Raw genomic sequence first — 21,392 nt, forward strand, 5'->3', positions numbered from 1 at the left:
AAAGACAAATGCTTTCCACTAAGAATCATTTGTAAGGACACAGATTTGGGACTCTTGCCAAAATCTGCATCAGTCTGAGAAACCTGCTAGGTGCTACAGAATAACTATTCCACAGCTCTTTCTTAAAATTGCTAGTTCCAGATCTAGAAGAGCTTATCCAATATAAGGCCAGGCAAAGTCTAAATTTGATTCCATTCTGTATGTTCAGTGTGAAACTTTCCCACAGTGGACTTTCTTATTCTGCATATCTATTATATTCTTTTATCTTGGTAGAAGATGGGAATGAGCAAGTCAGGGTCTTTATCTACCTTGGCTCTTGTATCCTTGAAATCTCTCTTGAAATGCTTTTCTTAGCTTCCGAGGTGCTACGTTCTCCTGGTTTCCCTCCTACTTCACGGGTTGCTCCTTCTCATTCCCCTCTCTGGATCTTCCTCTTCTCCCTGTATATAGACGATGGGGTTCTCAGGCTCAATCCTTGGACTTCCTCACTTTTGCCCTGTACTCACTGAATGATTTCATAGGGTCCCATAGCTTTAAGTACCATCTTTAGCTCAGTAGACTAGCATATCCAGTGGCCTACTTGACATCTCCAGTTGGAGGGCTCATAGGCATCTCAAAGACCCGAAGGAGCTGGCCAAAGCCACATAAGCTTGGAGAGCTCTGGGGCCTTTGAGTTCAAGGAAATGAATCAAGGGGACTTCCAACTTTTAAGATATCCCTTGCCCTCTCCAATATGCAAGCGCACGCATACACACACACCCCACATTTATTTATATTTAACCACAGTTACATGGATATGCTTTCAAGACTCAAAAAACTACAATTTGCTGCTTCTCGGGGAAAATCTCTGTTAACTGTTTTAGCTTCTTCTTTTGATAGTTACTTCCATTTTTAAAAATATCATGATTATAGTGTTGCATCTTGGTGTCTCAGTTTTACTGATTTCCAAACACAAAGAAAGAAGATGTAGGTCTCTTCTGGCATCCCTCAATATAGACCTCCTATCCTGTATCTTCCCAAACACTTATATTGTTAGTATCTTGGTTATATCAAAATCACTTTTGCATTATTGGTACCCTGTCTACTATATTCACAGGTGAGCTAGGTAGTATGTTTAATTACTTTTTCTTTTCCACATATTTTGTTTCTGTTCAATGTAACACTTGCTTTTTTTTTTTTTTTCACTTGCTTGGATTTCTGTGTTCTCATCAAAAATTCATCCCAACCCATCCCCAGCTACGTAAATTTCTTGTTTTTGTTTTTGTTTTTGTAAATTTCTTCTAAATAACTCTCAGATCTATTAGGTATCCTATTATTTTCATTTTCTCGAGCAATCTCTCTGCAGATCCAGCCTGTATCTGCCCCTGGCTGTTATCTGTGTAGCAACTCCACTTACTCCCACCCTGGAGGCTCCTTTGGCTCTCTCTTCCAATGCATCTTTCATTTCTGGGGACCCAAGTCTTTTTCTCTCTGGGTTTATTGCCACATTTGGGATAGTCTATTTCCCAACAGCTTTTGGGAAAAGAAGAATTGCAGGAAAATTTATGGAGAATTTCTGGTCTGAAGAGATCTTTATTTTTCCTCACACTTAATTGCTTTTGGGTTGCAATACTCTTTTCTCAATATTTTGAAACCATCCTCCGTTGTTATCTAGATGACGATGTAGCAGTGAAAAGTTCGATAATATTCTGATTTTGACCTTTTACATAAAACCCTTTTTTCCTCTTCTGAAAATGTTTGGATCTTCTTTTTTTTCTTCTATGACCTGAAATTTCACACTGATGTTGTCTTAGTTGGTTCAGGCTGCTATAACCAAATACTGTAGACTGAGTGACTTATAAACAACATTTATTTCTCATAGTTATGAAGGCTATAAGTCCAAGATCAGGATGTCAGTATTGTCAGGTTCTGGCAATGGCCTTCTTCTGAAATGTCCATACTTGATGGAAGGGGCTAGAGAGCTCTGTGGAGTCTTTTATAGAGCATTAATCCTGGGGCACCTGAGTGGCTCAGTTGGTTAAGCATCGCCTTTGGCTTGTTCAGCTCATGATCTCAGGATACTGGGGTCGAGCCCTGTGTCCCACTCCCTATTCAGTGAGGAGTCTGCTTCTCTGCTCCTCCCCTCACTCATTCTCTCTCTCAAATAAATAAAATTAAAAAAAAAAAAAGAACACTAATCCAATTTCAAAGATCCCACCCTCATGACCCAAACACTTCCCAAAGGCCCCACTTCATACTATTATCACTTGGAAGGTTAGGTATTAACATATGAATTTGGAGGGACACAAACCTAACTGCGGATCTCTTTTTGCCTCTCCTTGAATGTGGCCAGGACTTGTGACTTACTTCCAGCAATAAAATATGGTAAAAGAAAAAAAAAATAAAAAATAAAATAAAATATGGTAAAAGTTATATGATGTCACTCCCTTGATTACGGTATGTTATATATCTCCTATCTTAAGAGCAGACTGGAGTAAGAGACTCTTCCTGAAGGCGTAAGGGCATAAGTGGCCATGATGGAGAAGCCCATGTGGCAGGAAGTATAGATGGCTTCTAGGATCTCAGGGTAGCCTCTAGCTAATAGTCAGCAAAAATTCAAGATTCTCATTCCCACAACTACAAGGAAATGAATTCTATCAACAACTTGAAAGAGTTGGAATTCCCTAGTCAAGCCTCCAGTTGAAAATGCAGCCTTTGTTTACAGTCTTTCAAGAGCCTGAGCGGAGGACCCAGTTAGCTGTACCCGGACTTCTGGTCTGTAGAAGCTGTGAGATTATGAATGTGACTTTTTTGTTGTTGTTGCTGATGTTTTTAAAGATTTTATTTATTTATTTATTTATTTGAGACAAAGGCAGGGGGAGAAACAGGCTCCCTGCAGGGAACCCAATGTGACTCAATCCCGAATCCCAGGATCATGACCTGAGCCAAAGGCAAACGCTCAACCACTGAGCCATCCAGGTGTCCCTGGCTTGTTTTAAGCTCCTAAAAAAATTGTGGCAATTTTTTTTAAAGATTTTATTTATTTATTCATGAAAGTCACAGAGAGAGAGGCAAAGACACAGGCAGAGGGAGAAGCAGGCTCCATGCAGGGAGCCCGATGTGGGACTCGATCCCACATCTCCAGGATCACGACCTGGGCTGAAGGCAGTGCTAAACCACTGAGCCACGGGGGCTGCCCCTGTGGCAATTTTTAAATTCAGCAATAGCAGCTATAGCAATGTCTTACTCTTTTTCCGATTCTTTTATTGTTTTTAGTAACATTTTGGGAAGGAGCAGAGGTGACTGTTGTATGTAATCAGTGGGTTAGACAAACATGGCGTAGGATATGGGATCAAACATGCTTTCTTTTTCTCTCATCATCATTGTAAAATTTATTCAGTGGGAAAAACTTTTCCCTCCCACTGCATATGTTCCAGATATTACTCCAACATCTCCAGCATTGTGGTCACTTTCAATAGCAAACACACTCAGTTTGGTGATTAGGATGTCCTGTCTCATGTAATAGTAATAAACACAAATAATTTGGCATTAGATTTCTCTTTTCCCCCAGTGGAGTCCTGCTTTGAGTTGGCTGCTTGCACTGCCATATCTCTGCTGATGGACTTTTTTGTCTATCTTTTCTTATTCTCCTTTTACCCCACCTTGGGCTTTGAGGTTTCTGACCTCCTTTCCCTCAACTCCAGGGAAGAGAGTTTTGTAGTATAAGATGGGGTTGCCTTCATATAGTGCCAGGTCTCTCTGGATAATAAGGGAAGGTGCATTCAGGAACTCTTCAGAAATCCCATATCCTTGACTTCTCTCACATGTAACTCCTTTAACTCACACAAATTCCTCTGTATTCCCGGCGCTCACCTGTGACACCTTTCTCATCCTCTAATCTGGCTTCATCTCCAGCTTCTTGCTGCTCTGCTTCCACCACTTTGGGGGGCCTGATAACACAGTATCCAAGACAAACCCATATTGTCTCTCTTTTCTTGCTTATCTCACCATGCACCCTGTGTGGAAAGCACATAGACTTGCTTCACCCTGACAAATCCTAGGTATGTAGGCTGGTCTCAATTCAGAAACCATTCAGGGCCCCACTAGCAGAGCTGTGGCCACAGTTTCATGCAAGAGTCAGAACTCCCATTACCCCCTCCCAGTCAGCCCTGTGATCTAATAGAAGACTGAGAAATCTTTCATTAGGTTTGAGGTCAGAGGAAAAGCATCTCTTCTTCTCTCACCTTTTAGAGTAGATGAGGAGGTTTATGGAGTAGCTTTCTCCAAGGAAATTCTCAAAAACTTCTCTTTTGATTTGTATATCTCTGTGGAGTATGAAACCATCTACTGATCCTGCATCATTTCCTTTGAGCATCTCACTATAGCTCTTCACCTGTGCTATGTCTTGGTGCCATGTGGAACCTTGCGTTTTCATTTATTGTATGTATGCCTACTTAATCCACCACCACTAACTAGAAGCTCCCCTTGCTCTCTTTATGTGAATATTATGAAGCCTATTCATGTCGGGAGGCTAACACATATCTTAAGATTGTGCAATTCTCAAAATAGCCCATTCAGAAATCTGTTCTATGTCCTACTTGCACGTGCCTATTGAGTGCTCAATGTGTCCATGGGACTGAATTCAGATGCACTGCCCTGAAGAGGACATGTTGTGGTAGAGAGCCTGGCCTGAGTACCAAATGGTTGACATAAATTTACATGCTCTGATGCCTTCCTCCATCAATGACTCCAAACTGGCATCATGAAAAGCCATCCACGTCTCCTCTCCTGTCAGTAGGAGAACAGTGAAAGAATGTAGGGTGGGGACTGTCCAGCCTAGAGTTTGACCTTTCTGGGCTTGCTCTTCACTAAGTGCTGGCACTCACATCTGACACCTCTAGCCTGACCTCTCTATATTCTGGGTATATCCAGGCAAAGTGAGTCAGAGACTAAGAGGAGGTTACTCTGAACCATTTTGACACCATGAGTAACAGGAACCTTGGAGACATCTAGGATTGGATCTTGGTATGGGCATTGACAATGTCTATGAAAGAGAGGTGTAGGAGTGAGGCTTCACCAAAGAGACTCTGTAAACAGCAACTGTGAATGTGTGAGAGGCCAAAAAAGAAAGGGAGGCCAAGGTGGGTGGACCTAGTCAGGGTTACCACAAATGTCTGCAGATTATGGCCCAGACCACTTTAAGTAGCACCATTAATAGCACAGGGATAAGAATGGCACCCTCTTTAGTACACAGCCTATGAAGCCATATGCAGTGACCCTGTGAGACTGGCCTTCATTATCCCCTTGGGGACTTCAAGAAATAACTGGGAGGACATGTTGGAAGACCCTAATTTCAATTAAACAGCCAATAAGAATTATAGCTACTTGTTATGGACAAAGTTGTGTCTCTACAAAGTTCATATGTTGAAGCCCTAACCTCCAATGTGACTGTATTTGGAGACGGGGCCACTTAGGAGGAAATTAGGGTTCAATGAGGTGATCAGGGTGGGACCCCTATCTGATAGGATTGATGTTCTTAAAAGGTGTCTACCTCTATTTACATACACACGGAGAAGATGCCATGGGGGGCCAAACAAGAAGGTGGTGGTCTATGAGACAAGAAGAGTGGTTCCGTCAGAAAATAACCCTAAAGATAGTTTGATCTTGGATGTCCTAGCCACTAGAACTATTAAACTATTAAAAAGTGAATTTCTGTTGTTTAAACTACCCACTTGGTAGTATTTTCTTAAGACAGTCTGAACTAATATACTACTATAAAAAGCCATGATAAATGAACTTGACTTTATCTCATAATCACAGGGTGCTGAGATTCAGGACATCATGGTTATGTGTAAAATAATAACTAGATCATGCAAGACTACTAGAGGATTCTACAGACCAAAAGGTGTAAGATTATAATTACAATTACATAAACAATGCCATTTTCTTATAGTCTAATTTATTTTATTTTTTTAAGATTTTACTTATTTATTCATAGAGACAGAGAGAGAGAGAGGCAGAAAGAGAAGCAGGCTCCATGCAGGGACCCTGATGCGGGACTTGATCCCGGGTCTCCAGGATCACACCCCAGGCTTCAGGCGGCACTAAACCGCTGCGCCACGGGGGCTGCCCTTATAGTCTAATTTATATAACCCCTTATCTATTATAATTCAACATCCACAACTACGATCTTGGCATTGCCATTCACCATCCATGTTGCCCTCCTCACATTATTTAGCCTCTTTGTGCCTTTCTTTCTGCAGCTGTAAAACGGGACAGTAATATTCCCTATTCACAAGCTTATTATAAATATTAAATGAGTTAATATAAGCAAGGCATCAAGAATAGTGGACACTTGCTTTAAAAACTACCTGTACAGATTTCAAGGATTTCTAAGATTTCTGGAAGCAAGGATAAATCAGAGGGCTAAGTCCTGAGCCCAGTAGTCAGAGTTGAAACTCAGGTGAGCCCAAAAGGTCAAAGTATGGGAAGGGAATACTGCTTTATGTGGTGTCTATCCACCTGCTGTTCTGTATCTCATCTAAAAGTGGCCCTGGCTATACATGCAAAGAATTCCAAAAGTACTTACAGTGATTATCAGGGAAAACCAGGATGTGTTAGGGTATCTCCTTGAAAGGTGACAACCAAAATCTCTTTCAATCTGCCTCCTACACAGAGAGAATTCTGGGAGTAATGAATCTCATATCTGACCTTATAAATGTTGTTAGGGTCACAGATGATTTCCAAAGGCTGTTATAGGCTGTAGAACTGGACTAGGAATCCAAAGTCCTAAAAGTCCTTAGTACCCCTTTCCTGGCTTTCCAATCTCCACAGTCACTCCACCTCTCTGAACATCTGTTACCTCATCTCTGCTCTAGATCAGCCTGGACACCTCACTTCACTGGCCTGGGGACCAGATGAAAGCATCCTGTAGACTGAAAAAGACTGCATTACCTACGAAATCATATTATTATACTTCCCAACTAATGGCTACAAAACTGTCTGTAATGGAATTTTTCATTTTATTTCTGATTAAATTTCAGAATTAAGTGACTGAACCTAAAAAGAAAAAATAAACATATAATTCAAGTGAAAAAATTCAGGGAAAAAAAAAGAAAAAATTTGGGAAGCAAATACCTTTTCCCTAGGAAATTTGCACCGATGATTTTTTTATAGAAAGCATGCATGGTCCATCAATTTATCTAAGGTGATTTCATGAAGTTTTCTTACTCCAATTCAGATAACTGGAAATGCCATGAGAATAATGTTATTTCATGAGAAAGGAAATCATAGTTCACGGCAATGAAAAGCTGGTACCACTGACGCAATTTCCAATAAAACCCACTTTTCTACATTTATGAAGCAACTTCTTTGAATCAAACCACATGGAAATAAATGGTTCCATTTAACTGAAGATACAATGAGCCGTGATGAAGCCGCTGAAACCTTTTTATTTTATTCCAAGACTTCTAAATCAGAAAATTCCATTTAAGATTAAGCTAATTTTTTCACTGACATTTAGCTCTAAATGTCAAGTTGCACCAAAAAATTTTCCTTGATTTTATGGTTCGCAGCCTTATTCAGTTGATAAAAACTGAGTTAGCATGATGTCATTTGAGGATTCTCCAGTATGAGAAAGTACATAAATGCCTAAGAGAGGAAAGAGAGGATGAGAGTTATTGTTGCTATGTCAGAATCAAGCATGAGACCAAAATGAAAAGAAGCCTATGCAATTCCTTACAACTCTGGCCAGGTCCGGGAAGATGGTAGGGAAAGATACAGAATGCAATTGTTTGACTGACAGCATTTCATTAATGCCAGAGACTTGTATTTGTCAGACCTCTCTCATTCGAGAAAAGAAGCACCACATCTCTCAGATAGGGCTGGGAAATGACATAAGAGATCATAAAATGTTGTTGCTAGAAGAAAACTTCGTGATCTCTTCGTTTTTCATTTTACTAATGAGGGACAAATGTCCAAAAAGGTTAAGAGATTTGTCAAAAGCACTCAGGCTGGCCGGTGACAGTGACAAGGGGACCCAAGGCTTCTGGGTGAGCATGTTGAACATTTTGGGAGGGAAGTACCTTTGTGAGTTCAGACACTTTAATTTATTTTGGAAGTCAAATAACGTTGCTTGGAACCTAAAATGAGCAGCCTATTTCCCTGCTTTCATAAAGATAGTAACATAATTTAACATGAAATGGAACTCAGGCACCTAAAGATGACTTCAGGTTAACTTGCAATGCAATGTCTCTTCCTCAGCCCCAGTTCCACTCTTCTCCTCCAGGCATACGGCGATTATTTGCAATGCTTACATAGCAGTCCTCCAGGCACTGAATATCACTGATTTTAGCAACAGCTAATAATGAGCATAAAAACAATGCATGTCACAGGTGGAGGGGACAGTGCTTCCTCACCCACAGCAAGTGGTGGCTTCTCCCTCTGAGGGAATATTTTAGGGAGGAGGGTATGTCTAATGGGGCACAAATACATGGCCCAGGCCTACTGCTCAGTGGCTGGAACAAGGTTGATTCGAACTTCAGGAAGGATACAATTGGTGTTTGTCTAATCACATTTTGTACCCCGTGACCACAATGATCAATATCACCATTTATAGAATGTCTAAGTGAGGAAATGGCTGTGATTTGTGATGAAATTAAAAGGGACACTAGTGGTCTCCATGAGCATCAACTCCCTGACAATGTTCTATCAGCCCCGTGTACCATCCTGATGAACCCCAGACACAGGACCAGCAGATACTCCCCTATTTCTCATGAGGTTTTTAAAAGTACCCCTTCAATTTTCCTCATATGATATATTCACATTCTTTCATCTACCTTTTGTTAACCTTTGACTTATTGTTAACTCACCTTTGTTCTGCAATGGGTTGAAAGGCTTTGGGAATTTGGGTTTGGCAGATACATCTGATGAGTCTTGCTGCACAAAGAAAAACAAGTCATTCTGACATCAATAGTATTATTTTAGTCATGCTCTATATTTCTTGACATCTTAATGTCATTAGCAATCCTTTTATTAGTACTCCACTGATGTGGGGCACCATTCTTTTTTCAAGAAATTAGAGTACTCCTTTCTTTCTCTTTCTCCTTTAGGACACTTTTCTCCTTTAAAATGCTTAAGAATGTATTTCTAACTGAATCTTGTGTTCCTGCTTATTCTCACAACTTTTAACAGCAAACTAGAAAGCAATTTTAAGGAAGATGTTATCTTTTTGATGTCCATGCTTATATTTCTTTGGTTCACACATTTATCTCTAAAAGGGGAAACCATGGAGATAAAACAATAGTTTTATAAAAATGGTCTCAAATAAATACTTTGCCTTATTCTCACTCATCTTAGTATTCAAATCTCTTTGTGAATAATCTTTTAGTAACTGGAACAGAGGCTAAACAGTTCAAAATTTTGAAAACTGAATTATCTAAAGGAAATAAAATATTTAAATAAGAAGCATGTACTTATGGGGAAAGGTAAAAGTATTAAGATACATTGTGTCTTTGTCCACCCATGAATTGATTTATTCACTAATTTAATATCTCCTGTTGAGTACTACTGTGTGCTAGACACCAAGAATATTGAAAAAAAAAAAAACAAGCTTCTGTTTCCTGCCACAGTCCATGTCATGAGGAAGCTAAATCAAGATGTGAGAAACAGGTTCTTGTTGTATGCAGTGGACAGCTCAATGATAGCTCCTGATTTTCACTGAAATATGTAAATGGCTATCCCACATTGAGCTCTGGAAAAAAATTATCATAGAGAGAGGAATGAGATATGTCAAAAAAAATCCAAAGCAAAATTGATTTTCTAGAAGTCAGGACTGAGTAAACATATAATACTGTAACCCTTAAAGAAAATTTCTATAGTCGTTATCACTGCATTTAAAATTGCATCCTACCCCATTTGGAGAAAGGATTCTTAGATTATATAACACATTCAGGACTCTACGCAATCTGGGGGAAAGCAGCCTCTTCAGACATGAAGCTAAGTTGTTGATCAAATAACAGGGCCTGGGTCACTGGAACCATTAATAAATAAATCTCTTCTCCCTGGAGGGAGAATCTGTGGGGGTCCCCAGTATCTGTCTCTCAGTGAAGGGTGACAATGGAAGAGCCAAGAAGGAGCCTTGAGACCCCAGCAGGAAGAGGATTTTGAGAAAAACCACACTGTGGGGCCGTCCACACAGTGTGATGGTGTCTTGAGGGATGGTCCTTGCTGAGAACATTGTTGGCTTCTTTCATTCCATTCAGCTATAACCCAAGTTTTCATTGCTCTTTTAAGACTCCTATGTTACCATCCATTTCCTGAACATCTCTTAGTGGATAGCCTTTTCTCCTACTTTAAAAATAAAACAACACAAAAAGGTATCCAGGTCTGACTTCTCTCACACGGTGACCCAATCTGTACCCATCGTCCATCTGCATCAAACTGATGCTTCCTGTGTCCAGGGAAGAGGCTGATCCCTGCATATTCAGACTAGACACTCCATCCGCCTTCCCCCAGGAATCCTCTTCCCTCAGTCATTCCCCTCCACTCCCCATCTGTCTTCAGCCTCGCTTTGCTGGCTCATCTCTCCCAGCATATGGACTTGCTTATACCCTCGTGACTCAGCTCTACCACCACGGCTGGTCCTGAGTCTGCATCTGGTCTCCACCCTCACTCTCTTTTCTCTCACAACGAGTTTCTTGACAGGAACATTCCCACTGAGGTAACTTGTCCTCGCCTTCTCTGTTCTCAATTGCTGTAATCTGGGTTCCTGTTTTACATCTAAACTCCCTCAGAAAATTACAAACACCCATCTTCTCCTCTGCCAACTATGCATTTATTTTCAAGCAAATGAGCCACCTAACCTGAAAACAAAATCCCATTTTTTTGTCATCTGATTTAAAAATGACGTTGGAAAGGGAGTACAAAGCCTGAATGCTCCTTAAGACCTCGATGACCACCGCTGTGTTCTGCAAAGCGTCAACACTTTACATTAGAAACAGGGAGAGAAAACACTGTCAGGCATCCTTACTTTTGTTCTTGTTTTAATTTACTTTGGGGTGTGTTTCTCTCTTTGGTTTTCAAATGAGAAAAATTCTGACTTCTTACTTGGCGGTATGGGGGTGTCCTCTCTCACTCTATTGACAGGTTTTTCTATACTGCAGCCACATGGGCTGTATCTCCTTTCCTTAAGCATAGTGATTTATTCATTTCACATTCTCTGGTTCAAGAGATTTTAATTCTTCAAGACATAAATTCAAAATCACGGAAAGTGAGAACTTTTGCTTTGAGTAACTAGTCCAACAGTTAATGTCAACAATTGAAAAAAGTTAAAACCGAACAGTACCATGTGATTTTCCTAAAATCACTCAGTCAAATGATTACGGAGTCAGAAATACAAGGCAGATCTGCTGGCTATTGGACCACTGCTCCCTAATTCACAGTAGTGCCAGGTACTAGGAAATGCAGACCCAGAGAAAACGTTTAAGGTTAGAGGTTAATTTCCTCACTTTTTAAAAATTATTATTTCAAGATTATATTGCCCCTTGTAAAAATCTCTAACACCTGTGTAGGTTTTCAGGCACTTAAGTTAGCTGACTTCTATCAGACACAGAAATCCCTGCCATAGACCTCTTTCTGAAAGGCCTTCAGTGTTTTGCTGAAGAGCAAAAGTCTAAATTAACTTCAAAAATACAAAACAGGAACATGAGTGCTTTTGTTGTTAACTATACTCTTCTCCTAGGGACTGCACTTTCATGGCAAAGAATGAAACAGGAATCCTTTGTTTCCATACAAATGTCTCAGTTTGTAGATTTAAGAGCTCAAGTTGCAAGGGTCAGAGTCAGTTATAACAACTTAAGTGAGAAAACTCAGAGAACAATTCACATAAAGAAGATAATCAAGATTTCACCCTTTATATTATGCTGAGTAAAATAAGTCAATTGGAAAAAGACAATTATCATATGGTTTCACTCATACGTGGCATATAAGAAATAGTGAAAGGGACCATAGGGAAAGGAGGGAAACTGAGTGGGGAAAAATTAGAGAAAAATACAAACTATGAGAGACTCCTAATTCTGGGAAACAAAGGGCTGCAGAAGGGGAGGTGGGTGGAGGGATGGGGTAACTGGGTGGCAGGCAGGCACTAAGGAGGGCGCTTGATGGAATGAGCACTGGGTATTATACTAAATGTTGGCAAATTGAAATTATATATATATATATATATATATATATATATATATATATATATATATAAAAGATTTTGCCCTTTCCTTTCATGAAGCCAAAATGATACTCAGGAGGTGCAGAAAGCCAGGTAGAGAAAAGGGTCTCATGGACTCTAGATGTTGGAAGGCAAGTCAGATTAAGCAAATGGAACCGTCCAAAAGTATTTGCCCACTTTGTAACTTTCCATGGCTTCTCATTCAGTCGTTCCCTTGTTCATTTTCTCACTCAACTTTGTGAGTAGCGACTCTATGTTGAGCACCAGGCCAGATAGCAGAAATAAAATGGTGACAGAAACTCCAGAGCTTTTGCAAAAGTGGGTTTGCTGTGGGACTGCACACAGAGAGAAGTAAAACAGGAATTCCACACATTGGACCTACGGCAGCAGGAGATAATTACCTTTGATGCTTGCTTCCAAGAGCTGAAAGGAGATAATTTGTTGAACAGCAACTGTCGCAGCTATAGGGCAACAGAGAAATATTGAACAGAGACACATATACAATCATAATACATAAATCCAGAAGAAAACTATAGATTAGAATTGCTATTTGACAGAGGTATTTCCTGGAAGCACTTAATAGACCATAAGTATGGCTACCTGATGAAAAGATTTCTTTTATTTGTTTGCTTTACTTATAAATAAATCTAGGATTAAACAAAGAACAACAGTACCAAAAGCCAGAATAATTCAGATCCTAGACAATAGTAATAGGCAATAATTGCTGAATTGAAATTTATCTTTGAAGTAAAGGGTTTCCTAACCTGTGAATGGTGCCATCAAGAGAATTACTGAGTCCAATCAAGGACAGAAAATTGCTTCTTTATAAACAGGGATTTTGTGCATGTTCTACAATTGTACTAATTATAAAAAATTCTTATCTTCTTAAAAAGTCTATATCGCTTAAGTTACTGTCTTGCCTCTCTCAACAGAATTGCTCAATGGGTGGGAAAAATGATAACACAAGTTTACATATATCTTTTCTATTATCTTTTACTTATACTGATCATCCTTCATTAGAGATTTTATTTAATGTTAAAGGTTATTTAATATTTACCATATAAAACTCTAGAAATGTAGAAGTAGATGCATCTTTCAGCATATCCTATGTAAATGCATACATTTAATAAAGGAGCAAAAGGGAATTCACCCCTCTAGAAAGCACTTCTGCTCCTTAATGATTGCCAAACCATTGATTAAAGTAGCAAAATGAAAAGTAAAAATAGTTTCCCTTTTTTTCTATAATGTTTATATATTCTGTGATTCGTTCTATATGGTTTTCTTATCAGCAGTGAGTGTTTTCACTGAGTTTGCCTTTTATAAAATTATAGAATTTGATTACAAGAGTACCCATGGTCTCATCTCTTATATGTGAATAAGAGCCCAGAATTGAAGAAGAGTTAGATCCCTGGATTAGAAGAAGAAAGAGATGAAGAGAGAAATGAGCACAATACCTTACTGTCCAAGAGCATTCCAAAACATAAGATGAAAAAACCCTTTAAAAAAGAAAAAGAAATAAATCACATGCATGGGCTTTTCTCCAGAAAAGAAAGCATTCCTGTGTAATACTATTCCATCACCCAACATTGTTTTCTTACCTGCCTCCCTACTAGACTGTGCGCTCCTTGAAAGCAAGAACACAGGCTGCCTCCACAAAACCTGGCACAACACAAAGCACTCAGAAAAATGTTTTCAGTTGAATGTATAAGTAAATAAATGAGTGCATAAGATTTTAAATGCATGGGGAGCTTTCTTTTCCCTTTGTGTCATCCTAAACCCCAAATAATTTCCATATGTTTCTATATCTTAGTCTTTCTTTAGAGCAGCATTAAATAAACATTTACTGAGTGCACATAAATCTATGGCAGCAGTGGACACTGAGGTCCAACCCTAAGCATAGGGTTGTTCTACCTGCATCAAATACGGCCCTCAGGGAACCCTTGGCAGAGGCTGTATTGAAGCTTGAGGTCCTCTTCATAGTCAGACCACCCTCAGTTGGTGTCTGTTCACACAGCATATCACCATGGGCTTGCCCTCCACAAAGGCTCCCTAAATCTGCCTCCATTAGGTCCATGCTCCCTGGGTTTTCCTTCTGGTACCACTGAAATGTTCACTGGTACACTGATGTAGGTGGAGAACTGGTTGCTTTTAGAAAACATATTAGCATTTCCTACATTCCCAGCAATGTACTAAGAGCTAAATAAATTATGTCATTTAATCCTCACATTTACTTTATGATCTAGGTAATTATATTATCCCTCTCTAACCAATGAGAGAATTGAGAGATTAAGTAATTTTTTTTAGAGGTCACAGTTGATAACATGACATATTTGAGTCCAGACCTATTTAATTCCAGAGCTCAAATGTTTAGTCACCACTTCCCTGATTCATTGTGCAAAGGTTACCAGCAAACTTTCATCCAACCAGGGTTAAAAGCTCCCTTCCACACTCATTGAAACCTAAAGATTATTTCGTCCACAAGTCTCTGAACATTCTTTGATTGTGGAATGTAAAACCCATGCTTTGCAGCAGATGTAAGCAAACTTTTTCTGTAAAGAGCCAGATAGGACATGTTTTAGGCTTTGCAAGTCATACAGTTGGAACTGCTCAATGTTGCCAGTGTAAAGAAAGCAGCCGCAGACTATATCTACAAAAATGGGCATGGCTGTGTTCCAATAAAACTTTATTTACAAAACAGAGCTGGCTACAGTTTGCCAGCTCCTCCTCTGTCAAGTTCTAGAGACTGGACACCATTCAGAGTCAACAAGCACTCATGATTTCTTTCCCTTCACCTGTGTGCTTTTGCAGATGTCTGCCCAAGAGAAAGAGGACTGAGTTGGCAGCAAGAGGGATTAATTTTAATCCAGAATGTTTAAAATTCTGGGATGGATTCCTGAAGAAGTCTAATATTCTGCTTTAGTGTGAGAATAACTATTAGAAAATATGGATCCTGTTGCTTATGTGTTTATTTTCGATTCACTGTTGCCAGGCAGTGTTGGTTACACACTGGAGGCAGAGAGATGAGATAGCCTCCAGAGTGGTATTACAAACCTCAGTTCTCTATAATTATTCCAGTCACCTGATGATATAAGAAGTTACAAAAGGAAGAAAGAAAGAAGAAAGAAAGAAAGAAAGAAAGAAAGAAAGAAAGAAAGAAAGAAAGAAAGAGTTATTGTTCTCACCTGGAATGCATTGAGTAATGCAAAAATAACATGCCAAGCCAGATTCTGGTTGTCCACTATTGTTCCTATGCCAAAGCCCCAGGTGAGCCCCAGCAGAGGGGTCAGGATGAGGAGGCTCTTCCCCATGCGGACAATAGTGGCCTTGTTTTCCTGACCTGGTCTTTCTCCAACAGTGGGCCTCCAGAGCTTCGTGAGAACTAATAGCACCACAGCCAAATTCACAGCCACAATAGTCAGTGCGGGAACAGCAAAGGCCAGTAAGGGTTTGCTCCTATCAGACCAGTTAAGCCAACACGCGTCTTTCCTTCTGTAGGCATTGCTAGGCAGGGTGACTGCAATCGTGATGACAGATATGATGAGAGGGCACCCATACCCCAGGCAGAACCCGACAGCCATCATCAAAGGCATGGCCATGTGATGGAACACAAGGAGGATCCGATAAGCCAGGAGGATGCCAAGCATGAGCATCCAAAAGAACAAGGAGAGGTAGAAAAAGTGCATAAAGAACACTGCAGCTATGCAGACTCCAGAAAGGTTTATGGTGGAAACTTCAGTGGCAGCAACAATAAACCAAACATCAGCAATCAGGAGGCACAGGGCTACATTCACCATGCAAACGTGACGTGTGTAGGAGGTTTGGTTTTTCTTGACCTGCTTCCAAAATAGAGCTTCAATGATTAGGCATAAGGTGAGACTTCCAATGGAGATGCCCAGTCCCACAAAGGTGATCCATTTCACCACGGGGATGATGGCAGGAGGGACAAAGGGTGACATCAATATGGAGAAGGAGGTCAGGTGAGTACATCGGCACATCACCGTGTCCGCTGTTTCGTTCACTAGGTGGCAGCCCGCATTGTTCCACTGCAAACGACTGAAATCCCAAAACACACAATGAGGTTGGCTCAGATTTGACTCTATCTTGGAAAAAGTCAGGAAAATCTCATTTATGGAATAGTTTTGGATAACCGTGGATATCATGGGCCCATTGACCTGAGCATTTCCATTTTGGGTAGTGGATAGAATATTCCCCAGGGTCAACGAGGCCATGCTGATAATTGTTTCTGGAAGAGACCACCGGAATTGGTCTGACCCAATCAACACATGGCCTTTGACAGGAATGGAGGCATTTGGGGGGAACAGTTCCGTCTGATAGTTGTAACCCATCTTAAGTTGGCTTGCAGACACCGGAATCCCTTTCCAGTCAATAAATTCCCGAGAAAAATTCAGAGGCAGAGCTGTTGGAGGTACGAGGCTACTGATGTTTTCTAGTGTCTTCAGAAACCTCGAGCTGGCTTGCTGTTCTTCCTGCAGTAACACGGTCCAGTTGGTTACTGATGCTGAATTAAGGATGTGGTCAGCTATACTGATGACATCCTGAAATACAAGGATGAAAGTCAGTTTGTATTTTGAATAAGCAGGTCAGAGGACTAGGAGGGGATAGTCGTCAGGATTAAGTATCACTATTGCCCAGAGAGTTAGCCCAGTTGACCACATCCAAACTCAGCGAAAATGAGTTTAGTTGCTCTGCACAGTGGAAACTTTGGGTTAAGAAACTTGGGTCAGTGGAATTGTGAAAGTTCCAGAGTGATCTCCCCAGAGCGTTTGTATGCACATTGGGATGCCAGCATGGCTGAGAAAGAATCCTGTGACGTGGGCTGCATCAGGGCCCATTTCCTTCCTCAGAGGTGACAAATACGGCTGCCTTCCTGCTCAGGCTGAGGCTGAAAGAGCAAGACATTGGACATTGTTTTAAACTGCTTTCCAATGTTACATTTGTTTTGCTGACATCAGAAGTTCTAAATTCATGTCGTCAACATTCAAGTTTTAAGTTGTGTGCATATGATAATTAATAGGAGAGACTATAAAGCAAAAGAAGAGAATATAAAGCAAAAATCCCTAAACACTGGACAAGTGACCTGGAAGCATGAAACCCTTGTGGGTTTTAAGGGTCCGTCTTAGTTTAAAAGTTTCCTTTACCAAACAAGTCCTTGAAAGGTGCTGCTTTCTCCAACAGGACCCTGTCTGGCCGATGGTTCTGGTTTGCAGGCATTCTGTCCCAGGCATCGTCACTCCGAGTCTGACTCTAAACGAGCCCTCTGTGGCTTCTGGCCCCAAGTCCCATAGCACGCTTCTTTTACTGCCCCTTGGAACCTCTGCCTTCTTATGGTTTCTGTTTGCCTGCCCCTGTTTGTGCCCTTCATATTTCTTTTTTAGACTTTCTGTGTCATTTTGTTTTAGTTGGTTTCTTGTAAACAACACATAGTCAGGCTTTAAAAAAAAATGAGTATTTTTTCTTTGATTCACGGAGTTTTAACTTATATTTAATGTCTTCTCTGATATAATGTCACCTTATGTAGTCAAAGTATCATGGTGTGATCATGAATGCTATAATTCTACAATCCAATTTTGTAAAATATTATATACTTTACCATATAAAATGCATACATCCAAAATGATTGGAAGGACATTTATTTAACAAATCTTTATTGAGTTCCTGTTTGTGCTACTTTTCATTTTCTAGGCACTGAGATGATACCTAAAATGCAAGCAGTGGCTATTCTAGGGTGACCAGATTACATATCATTTTTTTTTTTTTGCCTATTTGCAATTCTTAGTAAGCAAGTGTTATATGAATAAAGTTTAAGCTAATTTTTAAATATCCCGACTAAATCATTAAAAGAGGGATTTCTTAAAATATGTACTACTAAAGTCCGAGCTCTCAGCCACAGGAACGACAGGTGGAAAGACATTAAACAGCGGGCACCTGTCTCATGCAGTGTTATACCGTGTCATACAGCATGACATAGTGTCATACAGTGTCATACTGTGTCATACAGTGCAGATGCTCACCCCTTCCTCTAAGCATGCCTAGACATAGGCCCCTCTTGCTTTGAATTCATATAATTGATCCCATGAGTTTTTTTGTACATTGTGGAGACTGCAATAAGGCTCACACAATGACTGTTCCGTGATTCTGTTCTTTTTCATTGGTGCACCTTCAACTCAGGTTTTTGTCATTCCTCCTGAGACTGAGCCTCTAAAGTGAGTCCTATAAGCACAGGTAGACTGTACCTCCATTGTTGAATTGGACACCTTGAAATGGCTTGCCAGTGATAGGGACAAGACGCTGTCCAGAATTGACACTACTGAAGCCAAATTGCCAGCTGTGGTTGATGGGTTTTGCCGAATGACGACGGAAAGATTTCGCACCAAGGATGACACAGCTGTCTCGGTGGCATGGCCTGCCATCACACTGAGATTCTAGGAATAAAAATGGTTAAGTTCTATAGAACAATGAAAGGCTTGTGTTTCATATAAACTATGACCCTAATTATACAGAAACTGATATTCAGTGAGATTCAGTGACTTTTCAAACAGTACCCAGCTAGGAAGTGGAAAGGTAGGGTCTACTGGTACTAAATTCTGTTATGCTCTCTATGCTATGCTGAGAAATCCTTGAAGATAGAGGGACATATGTGGAGATCTGACTACCCTTTGTCTTGGGTTTGGAGTTTTGCTTCTTTCTTGAGGTTCCTCTCTACTTCCACTATACTGAGCTATCCTGGAAGGCAGCCAAAAAGGGATATTCCTTTCCCTTAAAAACAAGTCAAGCCAGGAACAAGATCCCATCTGTTTTCCTTTTTCAGAGACAGAGAGAATGTGAGCATGATTTGGGGGGGCACTGGACAGAGAGAGAGGTAGAAAGAGAATCTTAAGCAGGCTCCATGCTCAGTGCAGAGCATGCTGGGGGCTTGATCTCAAGACCTTGAGATCATGGCCTGAACTGAAATCAAGAGTTGGACACTTAACCAACTGTGCCATTCAGGCATCCCCTCACCATCTGTTTTCCTTTTTGCTTTTCTCAGCTGATAGTAGTATTCTCTGCTTTGAGTATTTTTTGTACTCAAATACAAAGTAGTATTCTGTGCTCAAAGCACCTGGGATCTGCCTGCCCTCACACCCGGGATTGGACTAGTCCCAGCTATGGTCCATGTCCAGAACTGAGGCAAAGAAAGCAAGAGCAAGGATGGACTCCAGATGCCATCGGGTCTGACCTCTCCCCACCCAGTTTACAGATGAAAAACCTCAGAAAGGAAGCAGTAACCTTCTATAGTCCCTTGAGAAATACCATTCTGACTTCATCTGCAATAGTAGGATCTCTAGCTGGAAAAGAAGTTCTGCTCAATATGGACATCTATTTGCAAAACAATATCTGTGAACTGGTCTTGGAGTACTTCTTTTCCATGACTTGAGTTCTAATTCTTCATCCTTTGCTTCCATCTTTCTATTTACCTTTCCTTAAGAGCTTGAACCCTCCTAAGAAAACATCATGTGGAGGTCACAGTCCTGGACTGGAAATCAAGTGACCATGTTTCTAATTTAACACTTTTGCTGCCAGAGGGATCATTAACTGGTTAGTCTTTCATTTCTATAATAGGTTGATAAGCCAGATGACCCTTAAGATCCACTGTCATTCTATCATTGCATATGGTTCATCTCTGGCTGCCCAGATTTCTAACATGTGTATATTTTTACTTGTACTGAGTTTGCAGCTTCTGACTCACACCTTTAGTTGGATCTTTGTTTCCCAGGCTTTCTGAACTTCTAAGACCAGCTTAGTTGCTGTTTTACCATCTATCATAGACCATTTTAACATTGATTCATTACTCTGTAGCACCCTCCCAACTAGGACTCTCACCTCTGACTTTTTCTAACTCTCTTGGCTTCCACCTAGACCCTGCCAATCATGCCAACACTGCCTATATTTACCAGGGTCTGATAACACCCCTGACTTCTGTGCACTGACCAATGAGACAAATTAACATATTAACCTTCACCTAGCCATGCTCACTGAGGGATACCCACTGTGAAACTCAAAATGCAAGACAGAGATGCTTTACCTTCTTCAATTCTTCCAGCTGAGAGTGCACACACATCTCCCTGAGGACCTGCCACCCAGAGGGCTGGCATCTGACCGTAATGTTTCCAGTATAGCCACTGCTACAGGGAAGAGTAAACTCATCATTCTTGGACCCAAATCCAAAGACAATGCTGTTACACTGGGCTGGGAAAAAAATGGAAACCAAAAGGAAAAAGGTGTAAATAGCCTGGCACTCTATACAAAGCATATATCAGTGCATTCGAAGACATACATTCAGAGACAAAACCCAGACAAAATTCGGGAATAGAAATTTGTCCTTGATGCCCAGCTTCATCCCTATCAGTACTCTTTCTACTTTCTGATGCCCTCCCCATGGCCAGCCTCTTTCCCTCTAGGTGTTTGACCTGTGCCAAAAATCTTGCTTTTAATGGGCTATAAACTAGTAAGCATCAGGTGAAAATAAGACAGGGATGATCACTCTCAGAAAAGAGTTTCATTCCATAAGGATGTGTTGGAAAATCAGAAAATCTTCAAGAAGCTATGGAACAAAGCAGTAATGATATGGTTATAGGATGGGCGGTTGCCATTTTAGGATGACACATTCTACTTTTTACCCTTTTTAAAAGCTTTTCACATTGTGGCCAGCCACTAGTTATTCTTGCAGCTGGCCCTTAATAGTATATTCTTACCGTGATTGGGACCAGGAGAAGGAAACCCTGAATGGACGATCCTCCAGGGCTCTGATGTGTACTTGTTTTTCCCAGTACTGTGTCTTAAGTGCCTAGACACTTTGGCACTTAGTAAATATTGTTGAATGATGTTGTTGAAAGTGGCACATATGCAGGTATAAGAGGTTTAAGATTGAATGTAAAAAAGGAAAAGGAAAAAAATCTGAAGAAAAGTAGTGGGGTGTCGTGTGTGAGTATGTATGTGTGCATGTTAAAGATCTAGATACATGCATTTTTTTCTTTGGTTCCTTGAATTATGGTTTAGGAATATGTCACCTCCAGGGCTCTTTCAACATGTGTACTGGTGGACTATTGCTGAGTCATGTCCATTAGAGCCTAAAGAGAGGTAGTCTTCCCTTGGTGAGCTGGAGATCAGATCTCTGGTCAGCAAGGATCTGAAA

General features: G+C 40.5%; 1 protein-coding gene across 4 annotated transcripts in view; it reads right to left on the bottom strand.

Annotated features, from left to right (window-relative positions):
• Positions 1 to 7,410: 7,410 nt before the first annotated feature.
• The window catches only part of ADGRF1 (adhesion G protein-coupled receptor F1), a 79,876-nt gene continuing 65,894 nt past the window's right edge, over positions 7,411 to 21,392 (bottom strand). For 3 of the 4 annotated variants that reach the window (XM_072733626.1, XM_072733625.1, XM_025991036.2), the window contains 7 exons: positions 20,283 to 20,446; positions 18,454 to 18,642; positions 15,382 to 16,755; positions 13,654 to 13,695; positions 12,601 to 12,660; positions 8,850 to 8,916; positions 7,411 to 7,629 (listed from right to left, as the gene is read on the bottom strand). In XM_072733626.1, coding sequence (XP_072589727.1) covers positions 7,556 to 7,629; positions 8,850 to 8,916; positions 12,601 to 12,660; positions 13,654 to 13,695; positions 15,382 to 16,755; positions 18,454 to 18,642; positions 20,283 to 20,446 — 1,970 coding nt within the window. In that variant the 3' untranslated portion in view covers positions 7,411 to 7,555. Of the gene's footprint in view, positions 7,630 to 8,194; positions 8,339 to 8,849; positions 8,917 to 12,600; positions 12,661 to 13,653; positions 13,696 to 15,381; positions 16,756 to 18,453; positions 18,643 to 20,282; positions 20,447 to 21,392 lie in introns of all 4 variants that reach the window. The other variant, XM_072733623.1, reaches the window with a different exon arrangement.

This window comes from Vulpes vulpes, chromosome 1 (genome assembly GCF_048418805.1).
Source record: "Vulpes vulpes isolate BD-2025 chromosome 1, VulVul3, whole genome shotgun sequence".
NCBI classification, from domain to species: Eukaryota; Metazoa; Chordata; class Mammalia; order Carnivora; family Canidae; genus Vulpes; species Vulpes vulpes.